The 26186-nt window shown below is 44.4% G+C and overlaps 2 protein-coding genes across 2 annotated transcripts; both read right to left on the reverse strand.

Annotated features, from left to right (window-relative positions):
• Positions 1-1069: 1069 nt before the first annotated feature.
• On the reverse strand, positions 1070-3154 carry adrb1 (adrenoceptor beta 1). Its single transcript, XM_027024910.2, has one exon. It carries the CDS (start codon positions 3048-3050, stop codon positions 1860-1862), a length of 1191 nt encoding a protein of 396 aa, XP_026880711.1. The 5' UTR covers positions 3051-3154; the 3' UTR covers positions 1070-1859.
• Positions 3155-7422: 4268 nt separating this feature from the next.
• Positions 7423-26024, reverse strand: nhlrc2 (NHL repeat containing 2). The gene is made up of 11 exons (XM_027024850.2): positions 25820-26024; positions 25222-25374; positions 19554-20009; positions 19303-19424; positions 19032-19161; positions 14267-14360; positions 12029-12260; positions 11081-11203; positions 10718-10927; positions 10379-10601; positions 7423-9034 (listed from the first exon to the last, which is right to left on the reverse strand). Exons 1-11 carry the CDS (start codon positions 25980-25982, stop codon positions 8778-8780), a joined length of 2163 nt encoding a protein of 720 aa, XP_026880651.2. The 5' UTR covers positions 25983-26024; the 3' UTR covers positions 7423-8777.
• Between the last annotated feature and the right edge of the window lie 162 nt (positions 26025-26186).

Raw genomic sequence — 26186 nt, forward strand, 5'->3', positions numbered from 1 at the left:
AAACAAGGTGGGACGGTGTCAGGGGCAGGCTGGTAATGTAGGCAGGGCTGTTGTTGGTTTTTAAATTCTGCACCGCTGTATTGGAGTGGGTAATGTCATTGAAATAAGGTTGATTAGGCAAATTGGAGCAGCCATATTCCTCTCAGCCTGTCTAGAGTGGTTTTAACTGCAATAGCGCTCTGGGGACAGCTCAAAACGCTAATGTATTTTAAAACGTTCAGTCCTGCTATGATTAATAGCGCACAGCTGGACTCAAATCAGATGTTCCCTTGTGAGCTACTGCATACACCTACAACTGCTTACACCTAGTTATTTACAGTAGACTGAAATGGTTTTTAGATTCTGCTGGGATTGGTTAGTTCTGTGGTTTATACTGTGAAACTTCACTTACTCTGCCTTCCCCCAGTAACGTACATCTTCCAGAGTCAAGTAATTTGGGCATCTATGCAAATAGTCAATATTATTGGTTGCTTAAAGGAAGATCCCATAGGATATATCAAAATGACAACTCAGTTCCAGCTGAATGAACTAATATTGAGTTTGAGTCCTTTTATAATGTGAAGTTTGACCACTGTGCATAGACCAGTGAATTGTAAGGTAGAGGAGCCTCATATGTACTGAAAACAAAGTGCTTGGTATCATAGTATTATATGATAAAGCCCAACTTAATAGTCAGCGAATTTCAATAAGATTGACCAACAGAGTTCAAGCTTTACAGTCTGAAATAAAGCCTAGTTTTGCTGAATACCCTATTCATTTGAGACACATTCAGTGCAACAATCAGACCTATCAAACGAAGCGTGATAATGGATGTAGTTGCATAAGCAGGACAACTGATGGGGCTTTGAATAGGACTCTTTCAGTTTTTAATTATAAACAGATTAGGTTTTGAATCTCTAAGTGTGATAGCCTAAATTTCAGTCTCGGTGATTATAAATAAACTTATTTATATTTAAAGCCAGCATAATGGTAATTAAACAAAGCATGAAAGGTAAGGTAACCTTGGAAACCTAAATTTAATTCAGTAAAAAAAAAAAAGAAAAAGAAAAAAAACCCGAGAGAGACAGTGTGTTTTTAACAGGACATTTTATTGCACACTCGTAAACATGACGACTCTATACATTACATGAGGAATTGATACACAAATTACTAATCGACTGTATGGAGTTTGGAAGGAAATGTGCTAAATAAAACTGGACCAGACCGGTTTGTGCGTCAATTAATGGAACACTTAGGATCGATTTTATAAGTAGGCAAAATGTCATATTAAAATATTAAATAGTGATATGACATGTAAAAGGAAAAGAAGCAGCTCGCGTTAGACAAAATAGAAGGTGCAAACAGCAATGAATCACAGTTCCCATTATGATGTCACGTCCTGCTGGCAGCTCAACACGCTACCGCACTATCAGCTGTACTTGGTACCAAATAAATACTGACAGTTTGACAAGGTTGTTTAATATAAACAACTTCCTTTCGTACAATTTGCACATTTCTTAGGTATGAGGTAAAGTAAGGCTGTAGGAAAAAGATTTCATACAACGTCACATTCCTATGCACAATATGATGGCTGACAGTTTAGTGAAAAATTGCTTTAAAAATGAAGAGGTTGATACAGTGCAAGTGCTCAAAACACATCGTAACAAATCGACATTTAAGCATTCTTTTTCTTCACAGTCACTGCACTCGTGTGGTTGTTGTAAGAAGTCTCTTGATTCTTTCCCTTTTTCGAACTAGAGCCCGACCGCAGTTTTAGTAGGCTGCGTAAAGGTGTCAACTTCTAACAGTATTATGCTTATGCAATTGTACTGGGAATTTTGTACTGGAAATCCTTAAATTACAGTTGCAACTTCTTCAAATTACAACTGCGACTCGGAACGGGACATTTTACTTCCTCTCTCCAGACTATAGCTACTGCTGTCTATGTCGTTGCAGTTGGACCATGTCCTGATCACACTCGGCTCCATGGAGTTCACAAACCCCCCGGCGCAGCGCGAAAGGTCACAGGAGCTGATGTGCAGTCTGCGGTCTGCTTGCCTCGGACAGCACAACAGTCTCTTGAAAGCTTTTCTGAAGTCCGGGCTTCGGCAGTAAATTATGGGGTTAAAGGCCGAGTTCACATAACCCAACCAGTTGAAAAACACGAAGAGGTTCTTGTCCACCACTTCGGCATGAAACACTCTGACGACATTGACGATAAAAAACGGCAGCCAGCACAGCGTAAACGTACCCATAATTATTCCGAGTGTTTTCAGCGCCTTTTGCTCCTTCATCGCAAGGATCTTAGACGGTCTTTTTCTGCTCGGTTTATAATTCGACACACCATGGTTATTATAAAACCTTCCTTCGCACTTATCTATTTTATGCAATTGTTTTTTAGCCTCTCTGTACACTCTGGCATAAACAAATATCATAACCACTAAAGGAATGTAAAAAGATATGATTGAGGAGGCGATGGCGTAAGCCCGATTGGTAACGAAGTCACAGCACTCCGGATTGTCGTAGCACGACGTCTCTTCTTCGTCCCGCGACCAGTGCATCAGAATAGGTGGGAATGAGACCAGAGCTGAAATAGCCCACACCGCACACACGACCACCTTCGCCCTCGATTTTGTTAAAAGGCTCTGATAACGAAAAGGCCATGTAATTGCTATATACCTGTCTATTGCAATTACGCACAGCGTTTCAATGCTAGCAGTCACACACAGGACATCAGCTGAAATCCAGAACTCACAGAGGAAACCTCCGAATAGCCATACTCCCCTGACTTCCAGTGCGGCGCCGAACGGAACCACAAGCAATCCCATAATCAGGTCCGCAGAAGCCAAGGAGACGATGAAAACGTTGGTCAGTGTTTGAAGTCTCTGATTCCGGGCTATAGCGATAATTACCAATATATTTCCCACTACAGTAATCAATACTATCACACCCATGATCAGCCCCATTCCCACAACCCACTGTTCCGATAAGCCATGTTCCGGAGCATTAAGGTCCACTTTCCCGCGTTTAGAGTCATTGCTGTAGTTTACGGACGGCAGACCGTCCCCCATGGTAAGATGCGCTCTGCGGAGAATTTTACAGAATTACCCAAACTTCTCCGAACGCTCCTCCGTTGCGCGCCACCACGCCGTGATTCCATCCGTGTTGCGCTCCATCTAGCGCCTAACCTCTCAGTCTGAACCTAGGAGCGCTTGCGAGATGAATAAAGCTGTGACATCACGTCGGCTATCAACCAATTGCACAAGCTTCGCAAATTGCAAGTCTGTTTCCAAACGATAAACTTCCTTGAGTACCTGACACTTTGACAGCAAACATCTTCTAATGCGTTGTGATGACAGCTGCGTTTTTACGCGACGCTAAAACACGCGAGCCAAGAACCACTTTGGTCATGATACGTGAGAGTTACAATACTCCATTTTACTTTGTCTTGCCATACCATACCACCTTGTTTTATTATTTAGAAATTATTATTATCATGAACAGGCTTGTGCGTAGGGCTGTGCACCGCTGTAAATACAAATAAACTCACTTTCGACTTCAGTCAGCCGGTGTTATTTCGCTGACTATTAAGCTGGGCTTTATCCTCAGAAATAGCGTCCAAAACGTCTTTGCCATGGCCACAATGACGCAAGGCTGAAGCTTACAGAACAAAGCTTAGCACAACATCGACATGCTGATAAGCTCATCTGTATCAACTTGAAAAAAAGATCACACAGGCTCCTGTAAATGGCTGGGGTTTACCTACGTTTATTCAGAGACAACTCTATGACAATATTTTCACTCAAATTATGTAAACTTGTTGATAAAATTACTGGCAAGGTGACCCTAGAGAATGCCAATCAAAGTGACACAACATGCTTGTGGTGTCCTACTCATGGAGGCCAACATGGAGTTGCTGGAGCTACAAGAAGAACAACAACCGCTTGACAGAGCGAAGCAATTACTGAATCTTAGGACAGATAGGGTACAACCCAACAAGCCTCACAATGCTTGATTCAGTTGTGCGTAATTTCCACCACGACCCAGTACTTTCCCAAGATAAATCGCGACTAGCCAAGCTATAAAAAGAGTTCGTCGCGAGCTTACTCTGCTTATGAAACCGAAACAGTCCGGCGGGAGATGTTTTTTTCCAGCAGTAGGAAGCTGTTACTCTAGATAAAATCATAATTACACCTCCTTAGAGCAGGGGCGCAGGCCAGGCAGCCCGGAGCAGCGCTGCAGCCATGGATAATGGCTCTCTCACGTCTGCATTCCAGTGCCAGCGTCCCGCAGCGAGTCTGGGACCTGTGGACAGCCACGACTCTTTTCTGATCGGCAATGTTGTTAAAGCACCTCTCGTCCAGATCTCCTTCATAATGAATGTGGCCCGTTACTACAGACAAACATTTTGGAAGAGATACAAACAACAACAACAACAACAACATTAATAATAATGTCATTGTTTCTTCATAATGGATTGAACAACACAGCACTGCAGTAAGTCACCGAGGAATGCAGTGGCAAGACGTCTAAAGGGACACCCATTATGTCATTGTTTTAATCCATCTGATAAAAGTGCTGGGATTTCTGTGAGCAGAATGGCCTCAGTGTTTCTAATAGGAAGTTTACCTGTCACATTGCCTGGGCTGTTTGTTCTCCTGCAGAATGTCTGGCATGGTGTAAGTGTTACAGAGTTGAGCATCTGGGAAGAAACGTATGATAGTGTGAGGTGTCGGTTCAGAGTAGAGGCTGGGGCACTGAGGTAGGCTAAGAGCCACTTGGCTTTGGAAAGTGTCCCAGAGTAACCCCAAATGTCACTCGCAAATTTATGCTGGTTAGAGACCGAACTGAGACTGTCCCTGCAGAGTCTAAGGAGGGTGAGGCATGACTGTGCTGACGCAGGTTGCATGTCCTTTGAGAAAAAGCATGTGCGGCTTCAGGTCTGGAGGGCCCTGTGCCTAGTGTTGACACCGGCATGGAGGCCTTAGCAAAGGGCATCAGCGCTTTATCATAAGAGACAGCTTCGTGTTTATGGACAGTACAGTGATGGTCATGCAGGATGACATGCCCTCTCATACAAGAGGCAGAACATAAACCTTTCATAGTACTGAGCACAGATTAATTATGAACGCAAAGTGTAACACAGGAGTAAAATCATACTGTGACTACTACAGAGCTTAGTTCAGTGTATGTCAGGTTCAAAGAGTAAGCGATTATTTAAAAAATAGGACATCAAGTGACATCAGTATCACGCATGTTCACAAAAAGAACACACCGAAAAACTCTTTGGCCAAGAGCAAATATTAACATTTCAGTAAATGTCCTTCCTGAACACTCTCATTACCTTTAAGTTCTTGCCATTTTAATGAAATCCACTGAGCCAAAATTGAGAAGCAACTCAGTGTCTCTAGAATAAAATGTGCTTTTTTGATTTTCCCCTTCACTATTTTCCCCATACAGAGCTCATACTGACTCCATTATTATTCCATTCTCCTCCTTCATTCTCAGTGAGGAACACCCATTCTTATCATTGCAAATAATTGAATAAATAATGAACTCATGCATTTGAAGCTGAGGTAGAATATTTAATGTTCGGTGGGGATTGCATTAGAACTACACTGCCATTTTCCATGATATTGTGGGAAGGTGCAATACCATTTGAGGTCTGACTAATTCTCTAAAATGAAATGAACCTATATCTTACTAAGTAATCAATTTCATAAAGTGCTCATAAGGAATCACTATTTATTTTTATTTTATTTTAGTTGCCCTATGGTTCTCTCCTATTGAAAACGTCTTGTCCTGATGGACATGTTTACATAGGCGTTCTGTTTTCACACCATTTGCCAGCAGCAAACATGTAAACATTCTTGTTGGTTTTACACACATTACAGTAGACAAACACACACACACACACACAGATGGCTACACCAAAGGTACAGTGAGTTAACTGCACATAGATACTTTCACTTAGTGTAATAAAATAAGCGTTGTGTCTTCTTTCCAGGGAACACTCCATTAACTCTGGTCAGGTCCCCTGCTGCTCTATTAGAAACACATTCGCATTACAGCATCCCGACCAGCTGCTAGAATCATTACCTTGGCTGGCATCAGCACCAAAGTGAGAGTCTAATTAGCACAACATGTAATCAGCCTTCACGGTCTGCCCGCGCTGGAATTCACCTCACAGACGCGCTCCTTTCTGTGCTACTGTGAAGCGCACGCTAAGCCCCTGAACGTGAGACTTCGGTGACCGCTTCTTAGCCACTGTTGACATGACGGGGTCTCTGGCATATTCACGTGCTAAGTGTGCTGTGGATGGCTGGCTGGCATTTACAGCACGTCTGTGGATCTAGGCCCCGGCCCGCTGGGCAGTGTAAGGGCAGCGAAGGTGCCTGCCGGGTCCAGGGGCGGGGACACGACGCCGATAAGGGACTAGGCCTGGAAGGCTGATGCAGGGAGGTCGTAAAGGACCCTGCTGGGTCGGTTTACAGTGTTGACAAAACCACACACATACCAAGATGATATCAACAAAGCTAAGCATGAAAGGTTGACTTTATCAGCGGAGCTTCACAAGGTCTTTCTTTTCCAGAGTCCCTCTAGTTCAGTGGTATTGCTTTTGAAAATGCACATGATGTATTCCGACTGGCGAAAGATGTGCTCGGTTCTTCTCTTTGTGCAGGGAGCAGCCAGCACCCAGAAAGGCAGCTGTGGAGTGAGGGCCCAGCTGAGTGCTTTCCATGGTAACCTGCATATCTACCACAGTGTCAGGCTGCTCTCAATCTCGACACAAACCATCTCACGCAGAGAAACGGTTCACATAAGATCCTGGACCTCCTCACGTCGCACAGTACTTGTTGGTAGAGACAACTGCTGCAACTGCATTAAGACACGGTTCTGTTCCTTAAGGTGCGAGTTGTGCTGCACATTATGGATGAAAAGTAGTGTGTGCACCAAAAAATGGTAAAGGTCCAACCATTTTAAAATTTAAATGCAGCAATAATTGTTGCAATATGACAGAAAATAAATCTTCAGATATTAACTTTGGTAACATGCCAATTAATATGTTTCAAAAAGATTTATGAAGATCTCCATGATTATAAAACACAAACACATATTACACAGATTGCGTAGGAACTTTAACAGAATGTGTCATGGCTACTCTAACCTTCAGATCCACAGCTGCAGCAGACCAACAGGGTGGTTAGATACAGTGCGTGGTCAGCACAGAGCAGATCGGCAGGTTTCCATGAATATTGGTGGTCAATAATCCCTGCCACACAACTCCCGAGTCAGTTTGGCCTCCAGTTCCCGACAGCATCGAGGTTGTGCCATAAGCATATGATCATAGTGAATGATTATGGTTAAGATGATATGAACATTTGTCCTAAGCAACACTGCTTTCCACTGAGATACAACATTAAAAACAGCTGGTGGCAGACATTGAAAGGCCAAAAGATGGTAAAAATAATGTTTATTATATTAAATAGTTCAGAACAATTTGTTAAGGTGCAGAATTCAGATGCTATGTGAAAAAAGCTGCTTTTGGCAAAGAGAGATCAAGCTCATTGACTGAGTTAAAGGGCTCCCAGGACAGACTCGCCATTCACTCCATGTGCATGCAGTCTAAAGACTAACCTATACAAGCACTCCGAAAACAGCAGCACTACTAAATACTAGTACGAGTTGAGCAACTGTTGATGTAAAACCTAATGCCAACTTTAAACCATTTTGGGAAACTGCAAGTTTCTGTTTGCCCCAATTGGAGATCATTATCTTCTGAAAAACTCTGCAATTGTCAATAAATATTATTACTTTAGATAAAGTATGTTATATTTACACTGGATGAATTCAATTTTAAGGGCACTTAGACCTTGTAAACAGTCATTGGAATTATGCGAATTAAGCAGATCGTCCAAGTCAACTGGTGCAATCCAAATAAGAAGCCCTGCTGCTCTGTTGAAATACAGCACCAGAGTAGAGATCAGAATGGCTAATAAAGCTGCATGCTGAAAATCATAACACCCCCTTTAGGACCATTCAAGTGATCCTCTGACAGTGTATCAAATGAGGGTAACAATGTTATGGAATCAAAAGCTTAATGATATCCAACCACACCCAGATATGAGGAAATAATGCTCACCATGTCCTGAAATGTTGTGAGGTAACATTGCATGGGCTTGGTCATGTTAAAGGTCAAATAAAATAAGCTTGCAAAGACTTCAGTGCAGTTTAGTTGGTACAAAGAAATCAGATTATCTGCTCTCGCTTTTCTGATTCGTGGATTTAGACACGCTATTGGCTTGCGATCGCTTGTTGAGATGGTTGCATGAGACGACGAATGCAGTTCAAATCAGATTTGAGAAGATTTGGCAGGAGCTCATTATCTGCTGTTTAGACTTCAGTGAAAAGAAGGTACATCAGCTATGTTGCTGGGGAAAAACTGATTTGATTGGCTGACTACACTGAGCCTTAAAGCAGAACCAGTCTGGGGTTATGCACTTACCTTGGAGAGAAAAATAAGGCACTTTGCTCTGGATTTTCTAGTCATTTTTCAGATGTACCAATGACACAGCAGTCAGATTCTGCCAGTGGACATGCACCATTCCATTCAATCTCCACCCATCAACTCACTATACGCACATCATATCAACACACTATGCACCTCATAATAAAATATGCAAGCTTAATGTTTCGCATCAAGTAGAGCAGCATTTGTTATCTACAAGCTATGCTTGCTTAACACTAAATATGTGCCCCTCACAGTCTACTGGACTGTGGAACGGTGAGTGCTCGTTTCAGAACGTATGAGTGAGAGTCACGGCAATAGTGCCATCTTTGGGAGTGGAGTGGATCTGCAGGGGCTGTGTAAAGGAGACAGCCTTCATCATGCAGGCTCCGCCCCCTGAGAGGCAGCAGTAGAGCCAGGCGCTGAGGGTCAGGACAGGGTCCAGGGATAGAGGCGGAGTTGGGACCGAGCAGGTGATGGACAGGGGACGGGAGACATCAGTGATGTGTCCTGTCACAGACTGTCCTTCCAGGATCCACTCGTTGCCTGCGGAGCACAGGAACACAGAGAACTCAGTCATGTGTCACCAGCAATTACTGTTGAATCCCTGACTGACAACGTTTTAAAGACACGGGCTACATCTGAGTGCGGTATGAGGGCATGTGCCTGTGTGTAATGGAATATTTCTTCCACAGCTGGTGAAGTCTCTTAGAATGCAGAAAGGCAAGCTCTCGGGGGGGGGGGGATCTTTTCATGTAGAACGGTGGTACCTTTATTTAACAAGGCTGCCAATGTACTCTGAACTCCAGGATGCCACTGCACTGGGCCTGTAATGTATGTGTGCGTGCACATGCGCACACACACACACACACACACACACACACTTTTGGCCTTGTACCAAGGGCACACTACTAAGACAAGCGCCAAACTGAATTAGGACATCTTCCATTCAAACACACATGGGAAGTGGGGGGAGTATGCTAGGTTAAAAACACACACACACACACACACACACACACACACACACACACACACACACACACACACACACACACACACACACACAAACACACACACACACAAACACAAACACACACATACACACACACACACACACCTATAGATTTTGATTTTTTTTTAACATGATTTTATCTAGGACATGTCTTTTTAAAAGGGTACATTTGAATATAAGCAAGCTATGCGAAGGATTTACTTTTATTTTTCCAATTACCTCGGCTTTGTTGAGATCTTAGAATGCTCTACTTTACATTTTAAATGTGTTTTAAATGTCCAATAACACTATAAAGAATGAATCCATCAAGACTTTCAATCATTCACTTGCATCAAACAAGGCCATCAAAGACGGCTCGTCTATCTGCAATATCACGCAACATTCCAACTCCATCATGAGTGATTAGATGAATGGAATGGGCACTGTGCTGCTGTAGTTAAACAAATATGAGCAATGGGTGAAACTCCTAAGAACTGCACAGAAAATCGCATTCATCTTGAATGGGGAGAGAGAGAGAGAAGGATTTTGTGCAATAGCGAACAATGGAGAGAGAGAAGGAATGGGGAGGGCAGGGGGATACAAGTGGGCTTGTGTGTTCGGAGGCACAGAGGAATTATTAATTTTGCCTTGGCTAGGCTCCCAGCATGGCCGGCTGCTCACTGCAGCCTGGTGACGACGTGTGAACAGAGCACTCCTGCACACACCTCGCAGCCACACTTTAAAGCCCACGGCTGACATGTCCAGGGACCACTTGCAAAGGTAGAAGACCGCCATGTAATGTCCTCGAATCGAAACACACACACCATGAGTTTATGTTCCTGAGTCCTGTGGTCGGATGGAGGGTCAGCGCCGAGTGTGGGTGCCGGCGGCCGGCGTACCTGCGGCGGACAGGCTCCAGAAGCTGGGGGCCGCCTCCGTCAGCTTGGTCCCGGCGGGCAGGGCTAGGCTGAGGAGCACGTTGATGGTCTGGCCCGCCGACACTACCAGCTCTGCCATGCGGACCTGCGGCGCCGACCTGGGCAGCCTGGGCGCCCTTCCCAGAACCTCGGCGGAGGCGTGGCTGGCGCGGACGCTATCCACTTCCTCCACCGAAACGGGGAGCTGTTGGAAGGATGGGAGAAAAGCCAGGATGGAGGAGACGGAGATGATGGGCCAGGGTACAAAGGGACCACCGGGACTCACAGAGTCCGCTCGACGAGCCCACGGCTGCCACTCACCAAGGACACAGTCTGGGTCTCCAGGTCTAGCACTTTGATACGGTGGTTGTTGGTGTCCGCCACGTAGAGAAGCTTGCCTCCCTCAGCCACGCACAGGCCCCCGGGCTCGTTAAAGCCGCACTGCTGGAAGCCTGCGCCAAAGCCATCACCTGGCTGCCCGGTGCCCGCCAGCACCCTGCACTGCTTAGTCTTCGGCTCCACCACTTTGATCTGGAACAGGAGGGCAGGTGTGTTAACAGCCACGAGGAGGCAGGCGGACGCACGACCACGGGGAGCGACCGCAGCCACTGCTTGTGAAGAAGACGGCGCTGAAACGACACAAAGGCACGCAGAGTAAAACCTTCTCGTCTTTCCATGGCGAACCTTGTGGTTGTAGGAGTCCGCCACATAGAGCAGGCCGCTGGCTGCGTCCCAGGCCACTCCTAACGGGTGCTGGAGCTTGGCTTCTACACCCTTGCCATCCACATCCCCGAATGCAAAAAGGTTCTGTTGAAACAGAGAGAAGAAGCATGAGTCGGCAGGGGGGGGGGGAACCTGTAGCAAACCAGCGTGGCTGTCGGACGTGCCCTGCAGAAATAAACCTCCCCTGGCACTTGACTGGAGCTGCAGCCAAGTTCACCAAACACACCAATCAGCTCATCTAACAAGGCAGGAAAGGGTTTAATCACACAGAGTTTAATGAGTGTGCAAGGATCCTCCCCCCTCGCCTGGCAGTAGGGGACACAGGTCAACACATGGAAACCACGCAGATCTGGAAAAGGTACACAATGTTCACTCCAGAGCCTCATTTATTAAACAACTCCTCGCGTTTGTGGAGCAGTCTGCCGAACTTGTACTCCGGCTGAGCAAACTTGTAAAATATTTCAGCACAGCACGGTACAATGCTTTCAAATCTGACATGCAGTGACTGCTGTAATTCATGAACCCTTAAAAACTAAAATCTCTCCACGCACTGTGTGCGCGCGCGTGTGTTAAGTTGATCAGGATTACAGTGGGCCGGTGCATGTGCCACGTGAGCGGGGAAGTTAATGTGCTGGAGAGCAGAGAGCACAAGCTGACGCCGATTAAAACACGCAACAGAGCGGCTGGCCAGAGCAGCTTGCAGACTCCCTGTGCCCTGGGACACAGCGTTCCCGTCTCCACGACGCTCTGTAAGATCAGAGCACAGGGTACGAATGCTGACTTTTCCTCTGCCTCATAAAAAAAAACAAAAAAAACAAACAACAACAAAAGCTCCAGAAGCTCTCCGTATGGGTTTAATTTTGAGTTTGGCAAGACGGAAGCCATTTAGAACCTGCCGTCCGGTCTCACCAGTGGGTCCCTCTCTCCACCGACCACGTGCTTGACGGCGCCGTCGCTCAGGGACAGACTGCGCACGGTGCTGCTCTCGCTGTCAGCGATGAAGAGGCAGTTCCAGGGCTGGTCGGGGGCGAGCGCCAGGCCTGAAGGCTGGGCCAAGCCTGCCTTACGTGGGTATGCGTTGTTCCTGTTCTCTTCGCTCCCACTGCCGGCGACACGCACGCACACGCCTCGCGTGTGACCGCTGCAGGTGAGAAGGGTGAGGTGGCTGTGTGAGCTCTACCAAACGCGCAGTCCAGAATCAAACGGGCATTGTGACTTTAAATGACAAGCTGGTTATGGGAAAGAGTCAGAAGAGCTTTCTTTTTACAATTATAGTCTCTGGCAGACAATTTTATCCAGAGCTTATTCAAACGTACTCATCATTAATACAGTACGTGTATTTCCTGGGATTTGAACCCATGATCTTGGTGTGGTTAGCACCTTGTTTTGTTTTCCTGCTCTAGCAAGTGAGACATATTTATTCAATTGTACACTATGTGCACAATTACTAGGCAAGTTGTATTTTTGAGGATTCATTGTATTATTGAACAACTACAGTGCTCTCAGTCAATCCAAAATGTTAATAAACCTCAAACCTGAATATTTAAGAAAACCAAAACCTTTCTTAGGAGAATATCCATGTCTGCATAATTATTGGGCAAACATTAGTGTTCTGAATTATTATGCAACTAAAAAATGGAAATTTTCCCATCTCACTTGTTTATTTATAAATTGAGTTTTGTTTATTGTTCTCACTTTAACAGATGAAAATAAACATTTCTGACATTTAAAAAAATAAATAAAATCAGTGACCAAAATAGCCTCCCTTCTTTTCATAAGTCTTCCATTCATTTAACTTTCTTAATCTGTTAAGGATCAACTTTTTGTGCAGCAGCAAACACAGCCTGCCCACTGTTCAGAGCTGTACGGTTTCCTTAACTGTAAATCTCCTGTTTAAGGGTCCACAAGTTCTCAGTAGGGTTTAGGTCAGGTGAGGAAGGGGGCCATGTCATTATTCTTTCATCTTTAAGGCCTTTAGAGTACTTCGATGCATATGATGGAGCATCGTCCTGCATGAAAATCACGGTCTTCTTGAACGATGCAGACTTTTTCCTGTACCTCTGCTTGAAGAAAGTGTCTTCTAAAAACTAGCAGTAGGTTTGGGAGTTGATTTTGAGTCCATCTTCAACCCCAAAAGGTCCAACTAGCTCATCTTTAATAATACCAGTCCATAGCAGTACCCCACCTCCACCTTGCTGGCATCTCAGTCGAAGTGGAGCTCTGTGCCTGTTACTGATTCAGCCACAGGCCCATCCATCTGGTCCGTCGAGAGTCACTCGTCACTCTAGTCCATAAAACCTTTGAAAAATCTGTCTTCAAATATTTCTTGGCCCAGCCTTGACGTTTCACCTTATGTGTCTTGTTCAGTGGTGGTCGGTTTTCAGCCTCTATTACCTTGGCCATGTCTCTGAGTACTGAACGCCTTGTACTTCTGGGCACTCTAGGTAGGTTGCAGTTCTGGAATATGACAGCACTGGAGGATAATGGGGACCTGGTCGCTTCACGTTTGATTCTTCTCAAATCTTCGGCAGTTAATTTGCATCTTTTTTCTATCAACACATTTCTTGCAACCCTGTTGACTATTTGCAACAAAATGGTTCATTGTTCTGTGAGCATGCCTCAATATCGTACCAATTTTAATAGTGCTGCATCCCTCTGAAAGACTTTTTACAATTTGACTTTTCCTCAGGCAAAATGGGCCAAAAAAGAGATTTAACTGATTCTGAAAAGCACCCCGATATAGGGTGTTGATCTCTTTAGGCCACACCCTCCATCATTACACAAATACACATCACATCACATGATGTGTTTAAATCCAATAAGTACTCAAATTTACACAGCCTGGAGCTGGGAAATATGCATAAAAATTATTATATGGTCAAAATACTCTTTTGCCTAATAATTGTGCAGACAGTGTACATTAGAGTTTTGCAATAAAATAAACTAAACACCACACCTCCAAGTTACTGCAAAGGATGGTTTGGGAGAAATATTTCTAATGCAAAATGTGTAAAGTTTCAACCGAAAGAGTGCAAGTTGCACAAGAAAACATCCCATCCTACACTACAGCACGCTGTTCCTCTTAAAGACGGCAGGTGATGCCATGCCCCCAGTGGGCATCAGAGAGCGCTCGAGGTGAAAGCGCACCTTCCCCTGGGCAGCTTCCCATCCTCCAGGAACAGAGCCCAGATCTGATGTGTCCCTGCCATGGCGATCCACAATACGTTATCCTCCACACCACCTGTGCCAACACACACATACACACACAGTCAACATTCTGAACTATATTCACCAAAATCTCTTTCCAAACCAAATGTTTAGAATAGTTTCTTTCTGCGGACGAGAAAGCACCCCCCCCCCCCCCCCAAAAAAAAACCCCAAGATTTTTACCGTTAAGATTTGTTCATCTTTATTTGCATTCAACATCTTATTTGGGACAGGCAACCAGTATCCCTCATCTTAGACTTGAGAGCTGTATGAAGAATGTCTTGGTGGGAGAGTCACATTGCTCAGCTGAAGTACACTCTTTAGCAGTCTTAGGTACACTAACGTTGTATGCTTCAACTGTATTGCATAACTGCTGAAAAAGCCTAAAAGTCTAGCTTCACTGGTCAGATATTAACCTTCAGGCCTTCGCGGAAATGAACATTGATTATATGGACAGTGGCACATTTGAGTGGGCTCAGTTATTTATCTTGTGTCCATTAATAGACAATGACTGAGTGCAGAGAGAGAAAGAGTGTGTGTGTGTGTGTGTGTGTGTGTGTGTGTGTTTTCACACGCATGCTGCAGTGTCTAACATGAGCAGCAGTCAGCCCAGACATCCATGTGGACATTCCCATCCAATAACATTTCAACAAAACCTTATTTAAGCCTTGACTAGAGAGAGTGTATACTCAAAACTATTTCACTGCACTGTGTGAGGGTTTGAGTACATCTTTGTGTATGTGTGCGTTTTATGAGAGGAATGGAGAATTAAGGGCTGTTGCACTTATGTCTAACAATAGCTGGCTAATGGGACTCAGCTTATCTGAGACAATTTCACTTGGGCTGGTGCCCAACGACGTGTATTCACAGGAAACAATGATGGAGAGACAAACAGAGAGGCAGGGAACAAAGCTGGCTTTCAGACGCCGGAAAACCAAAAGAAGGACAGAAGAGACAGATTCACATACCCAGAGAAACGTGTAAAAAATAGTCTGATAAAGAAGTCATAGCAAAACTATTCAACTTCAAAGTCTCAAAGTATATGCAATTTTTTTTTTCTAAACTCATGTACCATCCAAGAAGCATGTGGCTTGAGAATCAAGCTGCTTGCTTATGAGGAATGAGCACATTCGATATGGGGCTTAATTAAATCAAACCTTGAGTAGAAAGTCAGAGAGTGAAAGGCAACACTGAAGTACAGTCAGGGGGCTGCATGCCGCACCGAACCCAGCGCCCAGGACAGAGGCCTGGAGCAGCACTGTTCATCCAGTGAACCACACTGAACCTACCGCCCAGGACAGAGGCCTGGAGCAGCACTGTTCATCCAGTGAACCACACTGAACCTACCGCCCAGGACAGAGGCCTGGAGCAGCACTGTTCATCCAGTGAACCACACTGAACCCAGCGCCCAGGACAGAGGCCTGGAGCAGCACTGTTCATCCAGTGAACCACACTGAACCTACCGCCCAGGACAGAGGCCTGGAGCAGCACTGTTCATCCAGTGAACCACACTGAACCTACCGCCCAGGACAGAGGCCTGGAGCAGCACTGTTCATCCAGTGAACCACACTGAACCCAGCGCCCAGGACAGAGGCCTGGAGCAGCACTGTTCATCCAGTGAACCACACTGAACCTACCGCCCAGGACAGAGGCCTGGAGCAGCACTGTTCATCCAGTGAACCACACTGAACCCAGCGCCCAGGACAGAGGCCTGGAGCAGCACTGTTCATCCAGTGAACCACACTGAACCTACCGCCCAGGACAGAGGCCTGGAGCAGCACTGTTCATCCAGTGAACCACACTGAACCTACCGCCCAGGACAGAGGCCTGGAGCAGCACTGTTCATCCAGTGAACCACACTGAACCCAGCGCCCAGGACAGAGGCCTGGAGCAGCACTGTTCATCCAGTGAACCACACTGAACCCAGCGCCCAGGACAGAGGCCTGGAGCAGCACTGTTCATCCAGTGAACCACACTGAACCTACCGCCCAGGACAGAGGCCTGGAGCAGCACTGTTCATCCAGTGAACCACACTGAACCTACCGTCCAGGACAGAGGCCTGGAGCAGCACTGTTGTGCAGCTGGTGGGTCACACTGTTCAGTACAGTTGGCAGGTCACATTGAAACTAAGGAACTGCTAAATGAGGAGGAGGATGGAGTGCCTGGCTAGCCTGAGAGCAATGCTAACGAGAGACTAAAAAACGTTCTACAAACACATTCCCACTCACACACACACACACACACACACACACACACACACACACACACCATCCAACTGCCAAAGCGCAACCTGATTTTTCTGTTTTTAGTGGCCACATACACTGTGTCCTTATTACTTGTTTATGGAAATGGTACAGCTGAATCACCTGAAGCCCACAGATGTCTGATTGCGTAAAATAAGAGCTGGAGCAGCTGACCTGATTTCATTTCATTTCAAAACAGATGAACCTATAATAGATATAACAAACATCGACTCGTCTGCTTTTGAATTCAGTCAGATCAGCTGCTCCATGTTTATGTGATGCCATTTGATCCAGTGCATAAATACACTTTGCTTGTAACCTGCATTTGTCCATCAGGACCTCATATGCTACTACACAACAAAGATCTGGATATTCAGCATTTTGCTTTGTATTTCACTTCATGATTTGCTGTCCCACAGATATGCTAAATGCCTGAAGGCCATGGGGACCAATTGCCATATACAAGTCAAACAGATCAGCCAATTTGGGTGCAATGACTGCCCTACATCCTAAAGTTAGACAAGAATGGTCTGAAGCCCCAGCTTCTCCATTCTCACTTTTTGGTCCCATCACCTTCTGTATCCAGGCAGGACCATGGGGCTATGTTCATCATGGCGGTCTCTCCCAGGCTGTCGCCAACATGGAGAGTCCATTCCGTGAAAACGCCCTACTCTGACTGCTCTCTCTCGGAACTGGGTAAATGGGAGCCCAGAAAAGCATGTACAGAGCTCCGGAGCGCTCCCCCAGGATCTGTGATGAGATTCCGAGATAGATGGGTCTGATAGGGAGATGAGGCTGAAGTGAATAAAAAAAAGAATAAAAAGATCTTAAAACTGCTTCTGGCAGAGCAATAAACCGAAGCTTTATATGAAACATTAAATTTTATGAGCAAGACTGAGAGAAAATATAGATAAAAATGACCCTAATTCTCAGGAAGAGAATGTTGCACAAAGGAGGAGAATATTAGCGGGTCACGGTACCAATGAACAATATCCACTGGAGTCAGCCCTCTTGAGGAATAGTTACATGATCCATCTGTACCGCTGCACTGCCTCTAGATGCCTCATGATCCCTGTACGTAGTCTGGAGCATGAAGTGAACATACATGATTTTGCTTCTGCAGCTTGAAGGATTACCCTGAGGCAGGATTCCTGAGGCAGTGAGCCAACGTTGGCAATATTTCTGGGATGCATGTAGCACAATGCCACCTTGATATGTAGCTAGATCTAGTACTACAGCAGCCTGCTCTCCATAGTAATTCTGCTCCAGGGCTGATTAGGTGGAGCTTTAGCTCAACTCAGCCAGAAAAACCTGCTTATTATCCAGTCAAATGCAACAGAAAGGTACTTTTCTATAACATATCGCCAGACGTTTTTAAGCACATTTAATAGCACACCAGTGCACATGTCATTTTTAAAAGAAGTTAAAATCATTTTACTGTGTTCAGCTACATTTAAGTAGAATGAATGTTGAGTATGTTGTGTGTTTATGTGGTGTGTGTCAAAGATAAGTTCCAGCGTAATGATGGACAAAGTTATGAATCTGAAAATGAGAGCTGGATTTAGCTTAAAGGATTGTTGTGTGCGTTGTGAGTAGTAGGATGTGAAGCGTGGCTCTCCAACATCACACCCTCCTCCTCACAGCACAAGGGTCTCTCGCTTTTTTCATTTTTTAAAACTCAGTTGGCAAAAAGACTGAAGTGAACAGGGTTATGCTCTGTTTCTTTTGCCCACAAAAACATTAGACGTGAATACCATACAAATATAGATTAAAAAAAAAACAAAAAAACAAAAAAACCACAACAGATAAATAACTGATCCCAGCAGATCCCAGGAACAACATTGGAGAAGAGCGCAGTCCTGGGAACAGCTAAGATACTACACTGCACCCTCAAGCTCCCAGGCCTCTGGTAGAGGACCTGAGCTTGAAGGATAAAGACTGTGGGGATTTCTATATATAACAAAGCTCTGGGATGCTTGTGCTTCTGGGAAAAGATGACTAACGGAACAAGAGAATTGCAAAGCCAAGATTAGGTTGTGTTAAAAAAGGAAATAAACATTTCAACAAAAATTAAATAAAGGGAGCATCTTTTGGGAGGGTTCTCAATTCCATGTTTCTCTTATAATTTCAGGGAGCACCATTTATGAGTAAATTGAATTCCCCAACAAATGCTAACGGAAGCAGCTTAGTTGAGTGGTTCCTCTAAAAACATCTCATCAAACTGTCTTCTCTTTATCTGACATCACCACAGTTAACAGGTTCTCTCATCAGATACCATATTTAAAGTATGAAAAGATAAACGTAAAATCCACCTATAGAAAAAGTGTAAAAAGGTGACTAGTGAGATCTTTTCATTGTGAATCATTTTGTGATGCACACCCTCATATGTTTATTTGTTAGTTTCATTGGGAAACAGAATAAAGGAGATGTATAAACCTATAAGAGTCTTTAAAACACTTCACCTGCAGTGCCAAGGGCTACGTCCCAGGGGGAGCTGATTGGCTGCTGAGGACCCATTGACCCACCCTCCTTGTCTGTGCCTTGCACCCCAACGCCAGCAACAGTTGTGACTCTTCTCTCTGAAAGGTCAATCTGGTGGGAGTGAGGGGGTTTTACTAGCGACATTACTGAGAACAACACGAAAGACCTTCTCTTAAAGAAAGCCCAGTCACAGAGTTAGGGCAGATCCCCACGCTGCAGGCATTAATCCAGCCCAACTCGTTTTCCATTTACCTTCCTGATGAGGTGGTTCTCGGTGTCCGCCACGTACACGGCGTTTCCCTTTATAAACACTCCTTGAGGAGAGCTGAAGAGTGCCTCAGACAGGTCCCCATCCTGCCTCCCACTTCCAGGCCCTAGCACACAAAAACAGAAGGTACAAAGAGCACACACGCTTCTATGTAGCTGCTTGTTGATCCTAAATCAGAGGTTATGTAACCGACTGCGCCGGATCAATGAGGTCAGACAGTGCTGGCGCTCCTCACCCCCAACACAGTGTAGCATTTGCCCACTGCTGGTCACCACCAAGACCCTGTGGTGTCCTGTATCCGCAATGGCCAGCTTCTTGCTGTGGGGATCCACTGCCACCTTTCCTGGGAAGGAGAGGATGGAGGGGGGTAAGGAGTCCCTCAACAGCTTCATCCCCACAGCGTGGTCTTGGAGTAGGCCCTGCTGCCCGTAGTGCTCCAGAGCGGCGGTCGCGAACAGGAAAAGGCGCTCTCGGTGGCCTTCGCCCACCACGGAGAAGAGCAGGTTTCCTCGGGGGCCCAGCAGCACCAAAGTAGGCCAGCAGGCGACTTCCAGCTCCTGCCAAAGCCGGGCATTGCCGTCATTCACCACTGGGTGTGTGATGCCGTACCGGAGAACTGCGCTGCGAATGTTCTGCAGGACCTTCTCATTGGGAAACTTGGCTGAATGAACACCTACAACAACCAGGCCATCTAAGAGAAGAGAACCACAGGAGTAGGCAAAAAGACTAAAACGGTAGCAAAGTATTCCTTTAACCAAAAAAAAAAAAAATTAATTCTACACACCAGGGCTAATGGTCAGTGAAGTGAAACAGAAATGAAAATTCCCTATAAAAGCCTGTAGCTCTAAAAGGTTATATCATATATATTAAAGTGCCCTGAGGTATATTCAAAAAGATGTTGTACTAGGAAAGTTGATAAAATTATGAATGTTTAATTTACCAGAAGTTGACCCCAATTCAAGAGAGTAAGAAAAGTACTGTGGCATTACTTTAAAGTTTTCCAAACAAAGTGCTTCTTGTTCTGTTTAGGAGAAAAGAAGTTCAAGGCTCTCCGCTCATAACGCAATACATGGATGAATGACTGACGGGTTGGTGTCTATCTTATTCAGGCATTGAATGAATACATCCTGTTTGTGCGAGTTGTCATATCGCCTCCTTGCGTGATGCTTTCTGAAATGGCTTTTTTGTTCTCACACATTTCCAGCTTCATTCTTATTCAAGACCTGTCCATATTTCACAAAATGTATGAAACATCGCATACAAATTTTTTTTTTTTTTCATGCCAGAAAAGTTAGAACATGACAATGTTTTAACTCCAGTATCGCTACCCTAATGGTGAGATTCATCAAAACAATTTAATTTGGAAAGATAACATTGAAGCAGTTACGTGTAGTTCTGTTTTACCTAAGCTGAATCTATAATTATAAAATAAACTAATAAAACTAAGTCTAATTAATCATCATTTTTTAACTAAACTTATGAGTGTCTCTGCAATCACTTCAGGTCTTCGGATTTCATTTAAATCACAATTTCTGATATAAAACCTTTACTTTTAATCAAAACATACCACCCTATATGATTTTGTTCACATTTCTTGTTAAATTGCTTCTCATGAGGCAAGAGGATCTTTTCGTCTTTAATAAATATAATTTAAAACCTCTCTGAACCTTCAGAGCCAACATGTTTAAAACGGTGAATCTCCCATTTAACCACATGGGCCAATTGCTGAGGCACAGTGAATGAACCAAATTAATGAATAAAACCGATGGGCTGCTATGAATCGGAGGAGAGAAGCCCATCAGTGGGGAACAAAGCGTTCAATAGTGCCTACACATGCCTCGGGCAGACCATTCCAGCCAAGGTGATGCTGCCATCAGCACACCCAGTCCGTTTGGCTCAGCCACTCTGCTCTCCTGCCCACTCCACCTGCCGTCTGACCGATTCCACTGAAATGTCAGAAGGATGTCTCTGCCCTGCCTCGCCACTACAGGTGATGCGCACCCCCCCCGCCGGTTCTGTATCCGGGCCACCGGTGAACGAGCCACGTCTTCCACGTTCCCCCTTCTGCCATCCGCTGGAATTTTAAAACTTGTAGGATCGGCAGCGGAAAGCCACGACGTGAGCTCAGAGAGAAACAGAGACGGCTTACGTCCGCCTCGTTTCAAAAACAGCTCGCAGAGTTGAACACGCCACGCAGGCAGATTTGTGATTTCGCTTGCCTGTGCGCCAGCCTCCCAAGCTACCATAGCCCCAAGAGGAATTACAAAGCAAGCACTGGAACAAGTACCACTACTGCTACTACCAAGAAGACGCATTTAACTCATTTCTCCAAGACTGCAGGGGCAGTTTCCTGCTGTGGACAAAACAACTGAGTGCAAGACTAAAATAAAACAAAAAGTATAACTACTGTTATTTATAACATCAAAACAATGTAATCTAAGCAAATGACCTAATGAGGAGACTGCATAACATCTACATGGGAAACTCCTAATAAAGGCAAACGTACCATTATGAACTGTGGTGTGAAGACAGAACAGGTTTGGGAATGTTCTGAGGTCCGGTAACAGTATGTACCAAAAGCCATGCCAGAGAGACCTTTGTAACGTTGGAGAGAGAGCAGTGAGGGGGCTGCGGGCCAACTGGCTTGGCCCGTTTCCTCAGATGATCCTAGTAAGGGGCTAACAATAGACCAATGACATCTAGGATCAAGAGCACTTTGCCCAGAGGTGTTATAATAAGCCACCGGCCACGGGCCAGGGTGTCTGAACGAGGCTAGCCAATAAGCAGGCCCCCCTACAGTGTGTAAAGCCTCACCACATTGTGTCTGAGGTTTAGAGAGAAGGAACTGGAGAAGAAAACAAAGCTGTAAGGGTTGAAGCACTGTGCTCTCCCTTATGGGACCGTCAGCAGGATCCCCAAAGTCGCGCTCATGCCGTTTTAGAACAGCCGTTTACAATCCAGCCGGGGGGCCGCGATGCTTTGCAGATTTCCCTACATTAGCATGCCTGATTCCAAACCCTTCCTGAGCCGAGTCGCGTTTGCCATGCTGGAAAACAATCAGAAATGGCCACTACATGTGACTCTGCACATAAACTTTGAACCTCTTGCCTTCTGTTACCTTCTCTAGTGAGCATTACAGTATTTATCAGTATAAAGCAAGTGACCATGTTAAGAACATAGGGTAATGGTCCATAGCGTTGAGTACAGTAGAGCCTGCACCGACTTGCTTCCTAATTTACACAGGGATCTGGTCCTTTATCCGCACTGAAAAACAGGCAATTCTACAGGCTGTTAACAAGCAAAGCAAACCTGGCTATCATCACCGATGTTCCGTCTGACACCGAGACTCCGAAGCATGTGTCAAACATAAGCACTGTGCCGAGGCCTGCATTGTTCTGAAGACAATCACGTGACTTATGACGTTTCACGCATGACATCTGACGCACTTGCATACTTCAACTGGGTGGTAAGTCACTTTACTGGTTTGGTTTAACAAATGGAGTTTCTAATTTTAGCAGGATTTAGTTTTAACAGCATCGAAAAGAATTATTCATTGCTCCAGCAGTAGGTGATGTATTGATGTCACTGCTAGTGGGGACACAGTTACAAAAGCACATATTCTGCACTGTATCCCAGGAGCACCCTCTGCCTTGTACATGACCAAAAAAAAAAAAAAAGTTCACAACATCTAACAAATGGCATCAGCAGGTGTCTTTGGAAATCAAACTTGATGCTCTTCTGAAATGAGTGCCAGATTAAAGAAATAGTTTTGTTTCTTAAAGCACTAAAGAATATGTCTGCTCTCAGTTTTGATTAATTAAAATGAATTAAAGAAAAACTTTCCCACAAATGCTAGGCTACAAAATGTTGCACCTTGTATTCAGATTTCACATACATAGTCATCAGCATTATAGACAAGTTCAGAAAATAGCTATCGCCATTCAACATCTCCCCCTTTCTTATTTTACACTAAAGGCATCTGGAGGCTGATCTTGGCTTCAGTAAGATATTCATGTCATGCTGCATTACTGTTTGTAAAAGTGAGAACGAGAGAGATCATTAGAGCTGAGTGGGCCATCTGTTAGGAAAAAAATGTGACCAATACATGAATAGTGTGCATGTTCAGTAGTATGAAAATCTTTGTAAACATGGGCCAGGAAATAATCTGAATGTTTCAGCATTTTAGCCTCTTACTGTTAGAAACTTAGCATTGACACTGCCTGGATTCTACAATAATTCCCAGAATGCATACGGAATATGCCTGCATTATAGTTTGTACCTGGACAAGACACCTTTTTAAGCATTACACATCTTAACCAATCAGGGTGGGTTTCCCAAAACACTCCTAACGCTAAGTAACTTCATAGCCTCGTACTTAAGAACATTCTTAAATTTACGAACGTTTCCTGAAACCCTTCGTAACTAACATACTACTTAAATTCATTTGTAATTCACCAAGTAGTTCTCAACTTGAATTTCACGTGCAGTTCTACCTCAAAAAGAGGCCACCAATTTTCCAGTGGTTCGCGCGAGTTCTAAACACCGCAACAGCATATTTGCATGTATAAAAACACAAAATCATGAAATATTTTTTTTGGAAAACATATTTTATATTGCACTACATCCAATGTCAAAAAATATCAAAACTACAAGCTTGAATTATGTAGTTATTATGTTCCTAGTATTCATTTATAGTTCAGTGGGTAGGGTCCTCCCACTATGAGTCTTTTGGTGCAATTCTGAGCATAAATACATAGTGTTTAATTTTATTCCAGGGTTTAAATAATTCCATTCACATGAAAAAACAATAGACCTTGCCTGAAGTACAGGAGATTATTTGTTGATGTACACATTTATATGAAATAATTTAGAATAAGTGCATTTTCCAGTGTAGCAGTAGCACATTAGTAAATGTATTCTTTGCAAAGAAATGCCTACAGTTAAGATACTAAGCTTGCTATGACATAACCAATCAATCAAATGGCATGATTAACACGAATAAGTAGCAGAGTGAGGCCAGACTACCGTAATGGCACTGGTGGATTTCTGCAGATTCTTGGGATGCCCATGGACTAAGCAAACCTGCTGTATGCAAAGTGTGCACGCTGTCACTAAAGCATTTCTGTGCCATGCGCTAACATATAGAACATTTTCATGCACTAGGGATGCATTGCATAAAATCTAAATTGTTTCCAATTGCATGAAAACCTGTCACGGAATTGTTAGTGTAGTGGACTGCACACTGTCAACAAAGAACCTCTTAAAACTCATTTGTAATTTTGGAGACCAAGAAGGCGTTTGCAAAATTGTTGTTCTTAATGTTTGTAATGACGTAGCTTTATCAGGAAACACACCCCAGACCCCTAAAGTGTACGGTCTATAGGCGTCAAGAATAGCATCAAACCTAAAGATTTTTCTTAAGCACAGAAATGTTATGTCCCTTTTTTGGTAAACAGTGTGCTTTGTAAAAAGTCAGTCTAGTATTTTCAACTGACATGGCTATCTGTAGAAATATTCTTTGCAATCCAACAATGTTAGAAAATACAGAAAACTCAAAATAATGATTAGGAAAGGGAGTGAGCATGTATGATAAAACAAACACGCTGTGTTCAGCTTAACTGACCACCGTCCTGACTGGAGTTTGGAGAGTGTGGCACTCCAGTTTAAATGTGTTGCTTTTTATATGGATTTTGACTGTGAGAGAAATTATGGCCTTAATTTGCAGGTTTTCTCTGCCCAATACTATATAAACTCAAGAGTAGGCATCCCACTTTGGGGAATTAATCTCAATCAAAATCAGAAGATGCTCTGTGGGTACAGTAATCACAAACAGGCAATTTAATCTGCATAATGTCTATATTTGAGCCATGCTGGAGATTAAGAGACAAGGTGTGTGCACGTACCCTTAAAAGTGTAACGCTGCTCCAGTTGGTGCAGATCAGGTAGGATATGCATGCAGTTGATGCAGCAATAGGTAAAGAAGTCCAGCACCACCACTTTGCCCAACAACTCCTTCCGCAAAGACAGCGGGCCGACGGTGTTGAGCCATTCCAAACCTGCAGAACAACAGAACGACACTGCTACACCAACACGGGATCCCTTTTTTAAAATGTATGACTAATAAGGTTAATGATGGGAGAGTCAAACAAAGCAAAAACTAAAAGTCGCAGTGGAACACCCTGCCGAGACGTAACTCGCTCCAGCGGAGTTCGTCTTATGGTTAACTGAAAAAGCTTTTGCTACTTTCTCACAAACTGTCAGAAGTTAACAAACGTTACATCCTGTTTGAGACTGAGCAGTAGTCATTATCTAGCTAGAGGGCCTATATCAAGGATCAGCATCACTTGTTACATGTCCGTAACGATTAGATCTGAACAACATAATCTGACAATTTCAACGCCAACTCTGACCATGGCCAGTCACATCCTAAACTGCTGAGGGGCGCAAGTGAATGTGTTTCACGCGTCAGCACTGCTCCCGTTCACTCATATACACTCTAACCATTTTCAAAGTCTGGGATCTTCAGATCCTCCTTCTCGTCCAACTTTCGCAAGTACTGGCGCACGATATTCTCCTTGTCCTCCTGCGTGGCAGCGTCCTCCAGGGCGTAGTCCAGCTGCTCCTGAAACGAAGAGAGAGTCGGGAGACTGCTGCAGGACGCCATGTCTTCACCACGGTGCTATAAGGGAAATATAACGCTTAACTGGCATCAGCACATTCTGCGTCTGCATACAGCGGACGGGGCTCTCTATCGCATGCCTCAAGCTAATTTGACAAATAGCAATACATCGGTGTCCCCCATCCACAATGATACCCAGAACATTGTTTATTTCTAAATTTAGCAATGCGTGGAATAAACGTTGTGTTG

The sequence above is a fragment of the Electrophorus electricus genome, chromosome 14, assembly GCF_013358815.1.
Source record: "Electrophorus electricus isolate fEleEle1 chromosome 14, fEleEle1.pri, whole genome shotgun sequence".
Lineage (NCBI taxonomy): Eukaryota > Metazoa > Chordata > Actinopteri > Gymnotiformes > Gymnotidae > Electrophorus > Electrophorus electricus.

Excerpts from the sequence above, each read along its gene's own strand:
- adrb1 (XM_027024910.2), bottom strand. The coding sequence starts at position 3,050 with ATGGGGGACGGTCTGCCGTCCGTAAACTACAGCAATGACTCTAAACGC.
- nhlrc2 (XM_027024850.2), bottom strand. The coding sequence starts at position 25,982 with ATGGCGTCCTGCAGCAGTCTCCCGACTCTCTCTTCGTTTCAGGAGCAG. Across the intron at positions 20,010-25,221 it reads GCAGCGTTACACTTTTAAGG|ATGGCCTGGTTGTTGTAGGT; the intron begins GTACGTGCACAC and ends CTCTTCTCTTAG. Across the intron at positions 19,425-19,553 it reads AATGCTACACTGTGTTGGGG|GGCCTGGAAGTGGGAGGCAG; the intron begins GTGAGGAGCGCC and ends TTTGTGTGCTAG.